General features: G+C 42.3%; 2 protein-coding genes across 3 annotated transcripts in view; both read right to left on the bottom strand.

Annotated features, from left to right (window-relative positions):
• Positions 1-11,078, bottom strand: part of LOC105223899 (uncharacterized) — a 55,923-nt gene extending 44,845 nt beyond the window's left edge. Inside the window, exons 1-2 of one of the 2 annotated variants that reach the window (XM_049462343.1) lie at positions 10,807-11,078; positions 10,309-10,753 (exon numbers count right to left, since the gene is read on the bottom strand). In XM_049462343.1, the coding sequence (XP_049318300.1) occupies positions 10,309-10,753; positions 10,807-10,860 (499 nt within the window). In that variant the 5' untranslated portion in view covers positions 10,861-11,078. The remainder of the gene's footprint in view (positions 1-10,308; positions 10,754-10,806) is intronic. The other variant, XM_049462341.1, reaches the window with a different exon arrangement.
• A 579-nt stretch (positions 11,079-11,657) lies between these two features.
• LOC105232919 (RNA-splicing ligase RtcB homolog) lies at positions 11,658-14,054 on the bottom strand. The gene is made up of 5 exons (XM_011214821.3): positions 13,597-14,054; positions 13,489-13,540; positions 12,633-13,427; positions 12,406-12,570; positions 11,658-12,350 (listed from the first exon to the last, which is right to left on the bottom strand). Exons 1-5 carry the CDS (start codon positions 13,875-13,877, stop codon positions 12,123-12,125), a joined length of 1,521 nt encoding a protein of 506 aa, XP_011213123.1. The 5' UTR covers positions 13,878-14,054; the 3' UTR covers positions 11,658-12,122.
• Positions 14,055-14,757: the final 703 nt, after the last annotated feature.

The raw sequence follows: 14,757 nt of genomic DNA, 5'->3' as shown, positions 1-14,757 counted from the left end.
CTGTCTTTTCATGTCTGACGAGGCCCATTTCGATTTAAACAACATAACAACAAACAACATAAACAAACAAAATTGTCGAACATGGAGTGCTTCCAACGTACAGATACTCCATGAGACGGAATTGCATCCACTTCGTGTCACAGTGTGGTGTGCAGTTTCATCACGCTGCATTGTCGGGCCCTACTTCTTCGAAGAAAACGGTCACACCGTTACGGTTACTGGAGACCTTTACTTGAGCATGTTGAGAGAGTTTTTCTATCCAGAATTACGCCGAATGAGAATTTCTTTCAACTCTGTGTGGTTTCAGCAAGATGGTGCAGCTCCTCACATAGCCCAACCTGTTATGACAGAATTGCGACGAAAATTTCCCAATAAGCTGATATCCAGAAACTCCACATTCCGTTGGCCACCCAGGTCGCCTGACCTTACTGGACCTGACTTTTTCTTGTGGGGTTATTGCAAACAGGAAGTCTACAAAGCAAAACCAACAAATTTGATTGAACTAAGGCAATCCATTCGAGAAACAATTGCGGCTATTCCTGTCTCAACTCTCCAAGCAGTAATGAACAACTTTTTGGTAAGATGCCGCACATGCCTCAACGAGCAGGGGGGGCATTTAAATTCCATTATTTTTAAAACTAATTAAGCTATATTTAATAAAATTGAATGAGCTTTAACATGAATAAAAGAAAAATGAATTCCATACACTGAAAAAAAAATTATTTGAGTTTCTTAATGTAGCAAAATTCATCAGCCACCCTGTATATGGCAAAGTTATGGTCAGCATATGTTTTACAATTGTCATTCATAAAAATATGTTTTTTCCATATAACACAATTTTCATTTTCTTTTGATTCTTTTACTTTCTTGTGTACACATCAAGTAGCAATTATCATAACGATTTATAATATGTATGTTGAATCAGGTCAATACTTCCCTTTGCCCCCAAATATTTAATACAATAATTTTCACTTCTGGGTGATTTATAACGGTATTACTCAAACCTTAATCCTTGTAAGTTTGTAAGATTATGAAATGTTCGGTTACACTCGAACTTAGTCCTTCCTTACTTGGTCTAATAAACATATTTGTGCTTAGAATATATAAAATCGAGTGATTGCTTTAGACTCCATATAACTAACAAGCCTTATGTACTTGAAGGTATTCTTCTTCTTGATTGGCGTAAACACCGCTTACGGGATTATAGCCGAGTTAACAACAGCGCGCCAGTCGTTTCTTCTTTTCGCTACGTGGCGCCAATTGGATATTCCAAGCGAAGCTAGGTCCTTCTTCACCTGGTCCTTCCAACGGAGTGCCCGGCGGGTACTGCGTCGAATACTTTCAGAGCTGGAGTGTTTTTGTCCATTCGGATAACGTGACATAGCCAGCGTAGCCGTTGTCTTTTAATTCGCTGAACTATGTATGTCAATATCGTCATATATCTCATACAGCTCATCGTTCCATCGAATACGATATTCGCCGTGGCCAACGCGCAAAGGACCATAAATCTTTCGCAGAACTTTTCTCTCGAAAACTCGTAACGTCGACTCTTCAGTTGTTGTCATCGTCCAAGCCTCTGCACCATATAACAGGACGGGAATTATGAGTGACTTATAGAGTTTGGTTTTTGTTCGTCGAGAGAGGACTTTGCTTCTCAATTGAATACTCAGTCCGAAGTAACACCTATTGGCAAGAGTTATCCTGCGTTGGATTTCCAGGCTAAAATTGTTGGTGGTGTTTACACTGGTTCCAAGACAGACGAAATTATCTACGGCTTCAAAGTTAAGACTGTCAACAGTGACGTGAGAGCCAAGTCGCGAGAGCGGCGACTGTTTGTTTGATGACTGGAGATAATTCGTCTTGCCCTCGTTCACTGCCAGACCCATTTGTTTTGCTTCCTTGTCTAGTCTGGAGAAACCAGAACTAACGGCGCGGGTGTTGATACCGATGATATCAATATCATCGGCATACGTCAGCAGCTGTAGACTCTTATACAAAATTGTACCTGCTCGATTAAGTTCTGCAGCTCGAATTATTTTCTCCAGCAGCAGGTTGAAGAAGTCGCACGATAAGGAGTCGCCTTGTCTGAAACCTCGTTTGGTATCGAACGGCTCGGAGAGGTCCTTCCCGATCCTGACGGAGCTTTTGGTGTTGCTCAACGTCAGTTTACACAACCGTATTAGTTTTGCGGGGATACCAAATTCACACATCGCGGCATAAAGGCAGCTCCTTTTCGTGCTGTCGAAAGCAGCTTTGAAATCGACGAAGAGGTGGTGTGTGTCGATTCTCCTTTCACTAGTCTTTTCCAAGATTTGGCGCATGGTGAATATCTGGTCGATTGCTGATTTGCCAGCCACACTGATAAGGTCCAATTAGTTTGTTGACGGTAGGCTTTAATCTTTCAATCAATACGCTCGATAGAATAGGCTTTAATCTTTCACACAATACGCTCGATAGAACCTTATATGCGATGTTGAGGAGGCTTATCCCACGGTAATTGGCGCAGATTGTGGGGTCTCCTTTTTTATGGATTGGGCAGAGCACACTTAAATTCCAATCGTTGGGCTTGCTTTCGTCCGACCATATTTTACAAAGAAGCTGATGCATGCTTCTTATCAGTTCTTAGCCGGCCGGCAATCCATCGGCGTCTGTTGCTTTGTTGTTCTTCAGGCGGGTAGTTGCTATTCGAACTTCTTCATGGTCGGGCAGTGGAACGTCTGCTCCATCGTCATCGATTGGGGAATCGGGTTCACCTTCTCCTGCCGTTGTACGTTCACTGCCAATCAGCAGGCTGGAAAAGTGTTCCCTCCATAATTTAAGTATGCTCTGGGCATCGGTGACTAGATCACCTTTGGGGGTTCTACAAGAGTATGCTCCGGTCTTGAAACCTTCTGTAAACCGCCGCATTTTTTCGTAGAATTTTAGAGCATTACCCCTGTCGACCAGATAGTGGTCCAAGTCGATGTTAGGACCTCGGAGCTTACGCACGTCTAGCACACTGGAGACGTGTCTTCCGTCTATCACAACATGATCGATCTTGTTCGTGGCTTTTCGATCCGGAGACAGTCAGATAGATTGCCGTATTTCTTGTGCTGGAATCTAGTACCACAGATAACCATATTTCGGGCACCGGCGAAGTCTATCAGCCTCAACCCATTTGGGATGATTCATCGTGGAGGCTAAATTTACCTACCGTAGTGCCAAAGATACCTTCTTTGCCCACCCTGGCGTTAAAGTCGCCAAGCACGATTTTGACATCGTGGCGGGGCAGCTTTCATATGTGCGCTCCAAGCGCTCATAGAAGGCATCTTTGGTCACATTGTCCTTCTCTTCCGTCGGGGCGTGGGCGCAAACAAGCGATATGTTGAAGAACCTCGCTTTGATGCGGATTGTAGCTAGACGTTCATTTACCGCAGTGAATGATAGTACTCGTCGACGGAGTCTCTCTCCCACCACGAATCCCACGCCAAACTTGCGCTCCTTTATATGGCCACTATAGTAAATGCCACAAGGACCTACTTGTCTCAGTCCTTGTCCCGTCCATCGCATTTCTTGGACGGCGGTGATGTCCGCCTTTATTTTCGTGACGACATCAACCAGCTGGGCAGCGGCACCTTGCCAATTAAGCGACCGGACATTCCAGGTGCATGCCCTCAATTCGTAGTCCTTATTTCGGTTGCCATGGTCGTCATCCTTGCAAATTGCAATAATGTGAAATGTTCGTTTATACCCGAACTTAACACTTCCTTACTTGTTTGCCTTCCTTTCATCGTTTTTCCATATGACGTCTGATATCGTAACAAATTATAGAAAACGTTTGACTTCGGCAACAAAGGTGTACCTGCTGGTCCCATATTCACTAAACTGACTTGAAATTGTTCCAAAAATATCTTAGATACTGGGTCGGGCAGAGCACACTTAAATTCCAATCAGCAATTTTCCAGCATTACCCATGTCGGGAAGCTCTTTGTACTCACTCACTTCGGCCTCTCTCTTGTTAATCTGCAAACCTTAGCTGCAACAAAATAGTGGCTCGAGTTGATGTTATGACTTCGAAGAGTACGCACATCTAAAACACTGGAGGCGTATCTTCCGTCTATCACAACATGATCGATCTGGTTGAAGGCTTTTCGATCTGGAGGCAGCCTGGTAGCTTGGTGAATTTTCCTATGCTGAAATCTAGTACTACAACCCATTTGGGGATGTTTCATCGTGGAGGCTGAATGTACCAGCCGTTGTGCCAAAGATACCTTCTTTGGGTGGGGTGCGTTCCAAGTGGTCATAGAAGACATCTTTGGTCACATCGTTCTTCTCTTCCGTCGAGGCGTGGGCGCAAATCAGAGATATGTTGAAGAACTTCGCTTCGATGCCAATTATGATTAGAATGAAAAGAATGATGATTATCGATTCCCACGACAGCCGGTTCTACGCACCGGAATTGACTCGGATTTTATCCGACCAAGGGCTGTCCTTTCGGCGATCTAACCCCGTTTGGATCGGTAAGCATTAATCTATGTTTGTCGTCATTAGAGCAACGCCTTGCAGCAGGGTTGCTCCGTATCCTCCTGACTCGTGCTGGCATTGAGTCCAACCCGGGCCCGGAGGAATTTTTCTGCTGCGTCTGCGCTAAAAGGCTCCATCCAAACTCCACCTCGGTCAGGTGCAATACATGCAATGGATGGAGCCATCTTAAGACCTGCTCAGGCCTTAAGACCCACAGGGAGTGGACCACGCGTTACGTGGCCCCGTGTTGTCTGCGCAATACTGCGACACAAGCCTCCACGGCTGTGCAACCTGCACACTGTTCGCGCGCAGCGCCGCCACTCAATCAGAGTGGCCAACAAAGGACCTCTACGGTCAGGAGCTCAAACAGGCAACACAGCTCCCACTCTGACTTGTCCCCCCCCAACCTTCATCCCGCTCCAATCCTCGTGCGAGAACCAATCAGCAACTCTTGGTTCCTCGCACAGTCTGCTCCGTGTGTCAGGCTGTCATACGTCGGAACGTCGCATCAGTTAAGTGCAATTCCTGCACCGGCTGGTGCCACTTCCCGACGTGTTCCGGCCTGCGCACCACACGTGAGTGGAGTGTCACCTACGTTGCCCCATGCTGCAGGAGTCTGCCCCCGCAACTCACAACAGTGGCGTCGCCAACCAACACCCCAGTGCGACAACCGCCCCCGCGGGTTCTGCAGCTGCAACAAATACCACCAACACGTCACTCCCTCACCCCCAGGATCACCCACGGACACCCGCGACAAACCCGACTCCTTCAATTTAACTGCAACGGACTCCAGAGCAAGATCGAGGAGATAGTTGCACTTATGAATCGGGAACGTGTATCGATAGCTGCGGTCCAAGAAACCAAGCTAAACAGCCGCTCAGATCTTCTGAGTTGTGCAGGTTTCAACGTTTTACGTAAAGATCGCGAGCGAGATGGTGGTGGTGGCCTAGCCTTCATATTGCACAACACCGTGCAGTATCGTTTAATCGAAGAAGACATCGACCCCAGGGATACTACCCTAGAATGTCAGGGCATAGCTATCCGGTCAGGCGATGTCGAGCTCGAAATATTTAATATATACATCCCCCCAGTTACATGTTGCCCTACAGGATATCACCCGAATATAGGTGCGCTACTTCGTGGTGAAAACCGTATGGTACTAGGCGACTTTAACGCGCACCACGATCTTTGGCATTCCTGCCTGTCAAATGATCGTAGGGGGATGGAGCTGGCGGAACAGATTGACGATTCGACATTCTGCACAATGAATGACGAAGCCCCCACCAGAGTTATGGGCACCTGTAATAGCTCGCCGGATATTACCATTGCTAGCGGTGGCCTGATAAACAGCATAACCTGGCGACCTATGCTAACTCTTGCATCAGACCATCTGCCCATAATTATCTCGATCGAGAAGCCTCCCGATTTCGTTTCTGTGGACAACCGTACCTTCATTAACTTCAAAAAAGCTAATTGGGTCGGCTTCACAGAATTCACTGAGAGCACCTTCAACGCTCTACCCATTCCTACGGACGTATGCGTTGGCGAACGTCAATTCCGCAAGGTGATCGCAGCAGCTACTGCTCGCTTCATCCCGGCTGGAAGAATAGCGGAAATCCGCCCCAATTTCCCAGCCGAAGCAGCTGTCTTAGCTAATGAGCGCGACACCTTACGCCATGCCGATCCCGGGGATCCCCGAATAAGGGATCTCAATTTGGAGATTCGGCGAGTGGTAAATCAACATAAGCGGACGAAATGGATAGAGCACCTGAAGTCCTGTAACCTCTCCACCGGTGTGAGTAAGCTTTGGGCTACTGTCAAAGCTTTGTCTAATCCGAAGAGACATGACGACCGAGTTGAAGTTCAATTCAATGGTCATGCCTCTTCGGACCCGAAGAAGTGCGCGAGCTATTTTAGCCGGCAGTTTACACTGCACCCTTCGGTAGACAAAGCTAAGAGATGTGTTAACCGGCGGCTGCGCAAAATGCCAAACAACTGCGCGCCACTTACTTTCACCGGCGAGGAGGTTCAGAGTGTCATCACAAAAGCTAAATCATCCAAATCCATTGGCCCTGATGGAATCAACATGCTAATGCTAAAGGCTCGGCGGGAGTAGGTTATCTCACCAGCGTCCTCAACTTGTCACTAACCACCCTTCAAATACCCGATGTGTGGAAAATCGGAAGGGTGGTGCCACTACTGAAACCTGGGAAACCCGCCAACAAAGGGGAATCTTATCGCCCGATAACTCTCCTCTCCCCAGTAGTGAAGACACTTGAGGCCCTGCTACTCCCGACTTTCACTCACCACCTGAGCCTAGCCAGCCACCAGCATGGATTCCGAAAAGTGCACAGCACCACCACAGCACTTAGCGTCATAAACACCCGGATAGTTCGTGGCCTCAACCAGAAGCCACCCTGTGAGAGAACGATCCTCGTAGCGTTGGACCTGTCAAAAGCCTTTGACACAGTCAACCACACAACGCTATTGCAGGACATAGAAAAAACAACGCTTCCTCCAGGGTTAAAGAGGTGGACCATGAACTACCTGAGTGGTCGCCAGTCATCCGTACTATTTCGAGGCGAAACATCTAAACTGAGAAGAATTAAACAGGGGGTTCCGCAGGGTGGTGTCCTCTCCCCACTACTGTTTAACTTCTATATCTCGAAACTCCCACAACCACCAGAGGGGGTCTCCATAACCTCGTACGCTGATGACTGCACGATATTGACGTCGGGCAATGGAATCGATGGCATGTGTTCGAAAGTGAACAGCTACCTCTCCGACCTTTCTCGTTTCCTCACTGCACGGAACCTCCAACTTTCCCCCACCAAATCCACAGCGACTATATTTACAAACTGGACGAAGGAGTATAGACTTGAGCTTGATATTGCAGTCGATGGCGTCAAAATTCCGACTGTCAATAACCCTAAAATTTTAGGCGTAACTTTTGATAGTCTATGCTCCTTCACTCCTCATACGACCGCGATTATTGCCAAAGTACAGAGCCGCAACAAGATCCTCAAGTCGCTAGCCGGCAGCACATGGGGAAAAGACAAAGAAACGTTGTTGGCAACTTACAAGGCAATCGGCCGGCCGGTCCTCAACTACGCAGCACCGATATGGTCGCCTGGATGCAGTGGCACGCAGATGAGGAAACTACAGACCTGCCAGAACACAGCACTCCGGACTACGACGGGATGTCTCTTGATGTCTCCCATCGAACACCTCCATAGTGAGACGCGCATGCTTCCTGTAAAGGAGCATAATGAACTTCTCTCCAGGCAGTTCCTGCTGGGGTGTTTCCGTAGGAATCACCCTTGCAGCCATCTGCTTGGAGCGGAGCCGCCTCCTAGGAGCATCAAGAGGTCATTCCTCGACTACGTCGACGACGTCGTACAGTACGCCGACCGAACTTCGGACGCTACAGACTTCAGACAGGTACTGACCGCCATTCACAGTGGAGCCATTAACACCTTCACCGACTCCCTTCCCGTGAATGGCGTTCTTGGAGTCAAAGCACCACCTATTGCAGATGAAGAGCTCCAGTTGCCGCGAGAAACGCGAGTGACCCTAGCGCAACTTCGTTCTGGGTATTGTAGCAGGTTAAACTCCTACTTATCCAGAATCGACCCCGACATATCCAATATATGTCCTGCATGCAACGAGTCTCCGCATGACACTGGCCACCTCTTTGCATGCCCCACAAACCCAACTCATCTAACACCTTCCTCCCTTTGGTCCGACCCCGTCGAAACAGCGCGTTTCCTGGGCCTACCGTTAGATGACCTCGACGACAACACAGATGACCCTTACCACCCTAACGGGGATTAGCATATCCGTTAAAACAACAACAACAACAACATGATAATGATGAATGCTAGGACTCGGCGAAGGAGTCACAAGGACCTACTCGTCTCAGTCCTTGTCCCGTACATTGGACTTCTTAAATGGCGGTGATGTCAGCCTAGGTAGCGGTACCTTCCCAATTAAGGGATCGTACATTCCAGGTGCATGTCCTTAAATCGTTATCCTTAAAGCGTTTGCCATGGTTGTCATCAAAAGGGGGTTTCTCTTCCGAGGCTGTTGTTTCATTTCCATTGGGTGCGGTTTTTACGTGACGGGTTCCAAACCCAGCGCATAATCCTGGGAAGCTAGATTACTCTTTATAAATACAAAAGTTTCTTTATAAAAGCCGACTTGCCTATAGATATTTGATCTGAGCAATTTGTTCACAGATTATACCGTTGCCTTTGAAAATAATCCATGACACAGTAAGTGAAGATAATTGTAAAATTTTCATACAAGAACTTAATTTAGATCGTTCCGGACAATATTCAACAATTTGAATATTATCAATCATTTTATGTTTACTTAACACGTTCTATCCGGCATTGACCACTGGTGGTCCACGGGCACTGCGCTTATCTGGCGGCGTGGACCGAGGAAATAAAATATATTGGGGAATTATAAATTTATATTTGTTAAAAGCGTTTTCAACATAAATAAAATTTATTTTTTATAGTTCTTTTTGAAACAAAACAAATAGAAAAGTGCCGTGCAGTGAATGCGAACTCTTGAGTTGCCACCAACTCTCACTCATCCGACGAAACATCACGTTTCTTGGGTTCCTTGGGGATAGATAACAAGAGTTGAAGAGGGGAGCGAGACGCATTTGCAGACAAAAAGTGCCTGGGAAATTTCAGAGTGCTGGCCCTTTGTGACCATATGTGATAGAGAAGAGGGCACAATAGTCCACAGCTCAGAATTCAAAACCTCATTAATTTCGATCTATCATAAAATTATAAAACAATATAAGCATTATAGGTTTTAAATAAATAGTGTGCGTGTGACCAATAAGGAGTGCAATAGTGACCATGCAGTGATAAAAAAAACATTTGGAGCAAAGAAAAAATTTTGGAATAACGACAGGCGGCAATATTCAGTGGCGTAGCTACAACTTCGGGCGCCTGGGGCCAAGGATGTTCTGCCGCTCCCCTTTTCTACCTACCTACAAGTTTCATGAGGTGGTTCGAACTAAAGTGAATTTTTACAAGAAATCTTCGATATTAAGTATGTACATATATAAAATTTAGGAACTAGAAGCCACGCAAATTCTGAAGTTCCGAAATTCTCACAATACGGTTTTTGAGGAAATTGATAGTAAATTTACAAGACATCTTATTAAAAGCCATTGAAAAAACCCATTTTCGCCCTATATCTTTTACACTTTTGACACAATTTGCAAGAGTTTTTGCACGAATTGGAGTTCTTAAATACCATTTTTGAAACTTTGGAGAAACGAAATATTTGTTACATTCAAAGCATAGGATAACTGCGAGAGTGACACGTCGCGACGACAGAAAAGAAATAAAGATACTGTTTTTTTATCACTTCTGCGTCGCAATGTGTCGCTCTCACAATTTGCCTTATGCTTCAACTGTGACATATCCGTTGGTTACTCAAAATGTTATTCCGATTATTACATTGTGAGTGTACAACTCTTTATCTTTAATAATAAATTTTGTAAAAAAAATATGTTGACGTATTTTTCTAAATATTAAAAAACAGCGAAGATCGTTTTGCCGCCCCCAAGACGTTGCCCCCTTCGCTCTACCGTGTAAAAAAAGAGTTGGGTGTACATATGTACATGTACAATATTATACGGTCTCCGGCTATTTTAAATACTTTAGATTCAGTTATATCATGTATTCACCTATTCAAACACTATTCTGCCTGCAATTATTAAACTTTAATAAATAACTTTTGATAACTTTTAACTTTTCTTGTATCAGGCTTACTTACCCACTTCTTTCGCATTCATTATTATTTTATGTTTATCAGGCACGGGATTTCCCTCAAAATCTAGTTCCATTGATTCAATATCATAAATGGATTTCAGGGACGAATGTTCTTTTTGCTGAAAATCGCATTCCTTCATATTCAAACGCTTTGACTCCATTGTTCTTTTTTTAACTGACATTTTTGAAAAACTTTTTTCGAATTTTCGTTGCTTTCCTAAACTGCTTTCACTTGAATTGGTTAGGGATCCAAATCCAGCAAATTCACTCTCTGAATCACTTATTTTAATATGATTTATGTCGCCATCACCACTTATTACACAAATGTTTATACTATCCTGGGATTTTTTCTCCCGAAATAAAGACGCACATTGCTGTATTTCTTTTGAACTATAAAGGGTTTCTGGTTGTAACTTGACGTTGGAACTTTTGGATTGTGCAGAATTCCGCTAAGAAAGAAGACATTTTTATATCATACTTATATCCTTAACAAAATTCTCACCTTAAAGAAATGAACGGAATTTCGGATTTCTGCAACTCCGCCTCTTCCTTGCATATCTAACTATATAACTAAAGATTTTTTATTGCAACTACTTTTGTTGTTCCAAATTCACAGTAATTATAATTCTTTTGATATTAACATCGTTTAATTTACTATATTCACTGAGATTTATTAAATTTTTATGTTTTTCATTCCTTATCACCCAAGAAATTTATAACAGCAAAAGAATATGCTATTGAAAAAAAATACTGACACTTCGCTTTAGTCCCACTTTCGAACTGACATAAAAACAGGGTTGCTTAAAATTGAAGGAACGTATGCAAATAGAACAACAGCAGGAAACAATTGACTTCAAATTTCTAAATAACTTTGTAATAGTATTAGCTAAGAAAGGGTACTGATAAATTATTTAATTTTAGTGTACAATGGCATTAAGATGTACAATTTATTGCAGTAGTAAGCTATCAAATAACTGATTTTTACAATGCTAACGATAGATATCTAGTGTGATATGTAAGGTACATTGCTGACAGTAATTGTACATTAGATAGAAGTGTAGTTATTTAAAATGGAAATGCTTATTTATACTTACATAATTCATAATTTTTAAAAAACCGTTGATTTTTTACAAATTGGTTTATATACTCGTATTTTGTTTACATACATGACTTTTTATTTTTTATAAAATTACCTTTTGTTGCTATTAGATTATAGTTGCCGTTATGCTAGTGTTGTATACCATAACAGGATTGTTATGTGCGTAAGGTTACAGAAACTAGGCTACTTGAAATCCAGATAACCTTAAGTTTAATTTTTTTTGTACCTCGACGGAAAATTAGTACATCTCTGTGTGTGAACTCATTTTTTATTTATATTTATAAAAATACAGCCTTTAAGCACAATTATTAGAATTATAATATTAATTCATTAATAGTCATTTTTTAAGAACAATTTTGATAAAGTATGCAGTTTGAAAAGGTCTTAAATAAATAAAAAAATAAAGTATTTTCTTCAGAGATATTCAATGTAGGTATGTGCACAAAGTGGCAGCAGAAAAACCAGTTGTTTGCAATTTGGCATTCTGCTTTCAAACAGCATCTACAAATTCTATAAATGCATTGTTCAACCAAAATTCTCTAATTTGTATATGCTTACATTATTGGTTTGAAATTCTAATATTACAAATTCCGATAAATTTCGAATAAATTTTAACAAAGTCAATAAATTATTAATATTTGCTAAAACAATTCATATATGTACATATGTATAAACATGTGCAGTTCTCACAGGCCGGGCAGGCAATTTACTTTGAATATTCACCCTTTAATTACTGCAATTGGACGCAATTTTATACATTTTTTGCTAATTCCTGCCATGTGACAAGTATCAACGACATCAGTAACATCTTTGTAAGATTCTGGTGCCTCCTCCATTACAAGCTTAGGTGATGCCACACGTATAGCAATACCCATTTCGTCCAATTTTTCAAGAACGTCCTTGTAATCTAAGTTCCGTCGTGACTTAGCACGTGATAAAGCGCGCCCCTTTAGAATATCATTAAAATTATATAAAGAAAAACTATATAATTAGTAGACATACCGCTCCATGACATGTAGAGCCAAAAGTTTCATGCATCCCCTTTTCGGTTCCAGTTAGCACGTAACTGCATGTGCCCATTGTACCGCCTACCAAAACAGGTTGGCCAGTTAATTGATAGTCCACTGGTATAAGAGGATGATGTGGTGGAAAAGCCCGTGTTGATCCCTATTAGTTAATTTTCCTTATTATGCATATCAAAAAAAGTTATTTTTTATTGTAATGCTAACCTTTCTATGCACCAGCAATTGTTTTTCCTTGCCATTGACGATGTGATTTTCTACTTTCGCAATATTATGAGACACATCATAAATCACGTGCATATCAAGATCATCGGGAGTTGTGTTGAACATTTTGGCGAAAGCTTGGCGCGTGAGAAAAGTCATCGAGCTTCGATTAACCCAAGCAAAATTTGCGGCAGCTGCCATGGCTTTTAAATAATCCTGGCCTTCTTGTGAGTTTATGCGAGCACATGCTAATTGCCTGTCATTTGTTTCAATTTGATCTCGTTTCATGGCTTTCTCCATTTGAACCAAAGCGTCAGTAGCAACTTGATGTCCAAATCCTCGACTGCCAGAATGTATCATGACACATACTTGACCTTTTTCTTCAATTCCCATTTTACTAGCGCTCCATTTATCATAAATTTCATCAACAATTTGAATTTCAGCATAATGATTGCCTGCTCCCAATGTTCCCAATTGCGGAAGACCTCGCTTTTTTGCACGCAAACTTACTTTTGAGGGATCCGCGTTTAACATACGACCATATTCTTCACAGTGCTCTTTGTCTTCAGCCCACACATATCCTTCACGAAGAGACCAATCCATGCCCATTTCAAGAGCCTCTTCCATGTCATGGGCATTCATAGGGATGATACCTTTAGAACCAACTCCAACTGGAATATGGTCAAATAGGGATTGCGCCAATTGTTCTTTAACAGGTTGAACATCTTTTTCAAAGAGATTTGTACGCAGTAAACGTACACCGCAATTGATATCAAAACCAACTCCTCCTGGGCTTACCTGCACAATTATATATGTATAAAAATATAAAGTATTCCTGAATTTTATTTTTTGTGCTTACAATTGATGTGGGATCAAGCATATCAAATGCGGCCATATTTCCAATAGCAAATCTAAAAAAAAAAGTTGCATATGCCTAATAACTCTTAATTAATTGATTGTTACTTACCCATAACCAGAATGAATATCCGGGAGCCCAATAGATCGTCCAACAATGCCTGGCAAAGCAGCCACATTAGCTATTTGCTTTACTCCTGGCAAGAAACCACCAACTGCTCCCGGCCTACATGAGTTTTTAAGCTCTTCTAACATGAGTCGTTCTAACCGGCTGTTTACATAGAAACACCCCTCCACTTTCATATTGGGTTGAAATTCTTTTTTAATCCTCCAGCAGCAATCGCTTATCTTCTCGAGATATTTCAATTCTTCGTTATAAGGTCTCACAACCATATTGCCAATTACCGTGCCAATATCAAAAAGTAATACAATGTACAATAAAATTTAATTAAATGCTTGCTCGCCGGTGCTATAGATATCCGGTAGAGAATGTAGAACACAGTAGAATACGGAGACGTAGATAATCTGCTGAACACATAGAGAGCGACAGACTTCAAGCGACATCTGTCAAATATTAAAATACACACGTTCTAAAGGACACAATTATGAAGACGTGCAGCTGTCTAAATAACTGTGCCGTTAAGAACATGTGTATTTTAATATTTGACAAATGACGCTTGAAGTCTGTTGCTCTCTATGTGTTCATCCCAAAGAGCAATGAGAATTTAACAAAAGGGATGGGAATGCATACATAAAAATTATACCATGTTTACATTGATTAAAATAAACCTTTTAGGGGATGCAATATTGATGAATTAGGATCCATATCACCAATTTATTTAAATATTTTGAACTCCGGATTGAGGATCGTGAATCCTGTGATCAAAGCTGAACGTTTAACGCACGTTTCACGACACTTTGTACAAATGTAAATAGGCGATACGACGGAAAAAAATATAGATAAAAATAAGTAAGTTTTTTATTTGTAATTAATTATATTTATATTAACATATTGTTACAAAAGTAGTATTAAGTTGTATTTGTATTGCTATATGCATCCCTTATTATGAACAATAGCTGTAGGTATATGGAATAGCATTTGTCTTGTTGTAAACATCTGGCGCCGCGGCTGCTTGTCGAAACAATAGACATCTGTCGCCGCAGCGGTCTGCTTATCTACTTAAACAATTGCTGAGTCTGGCGCCACGGCTGTCTGCTTGTCTAAACAATAGCTGCATTTGGCGCCGTATGGCATTGTGTTCTTGTAGTTTCC

The sequence above is a fragment of the Bactrocera dorsalis genome, chromosome 1, assembly GCF_023373825.1.
Source record: "Bactrocera dorsalis isolate Fly_Bdor chromosome 1, ASM2337382v1, whole genome shotgun sequence".
In the NCBI taxonomy this organism is placed as follows: Eukaryota; Metazoa; Arthropoda; class Insecta; order Diptera; family Tephritidae; genus Bactrocera; species Bactrocera dorsalis.
The sequence above is the reverse complement of the archived record's forward strand: the minus strand, read 5'-3'. Positions and strand labels throughout refer to the sequence as shown.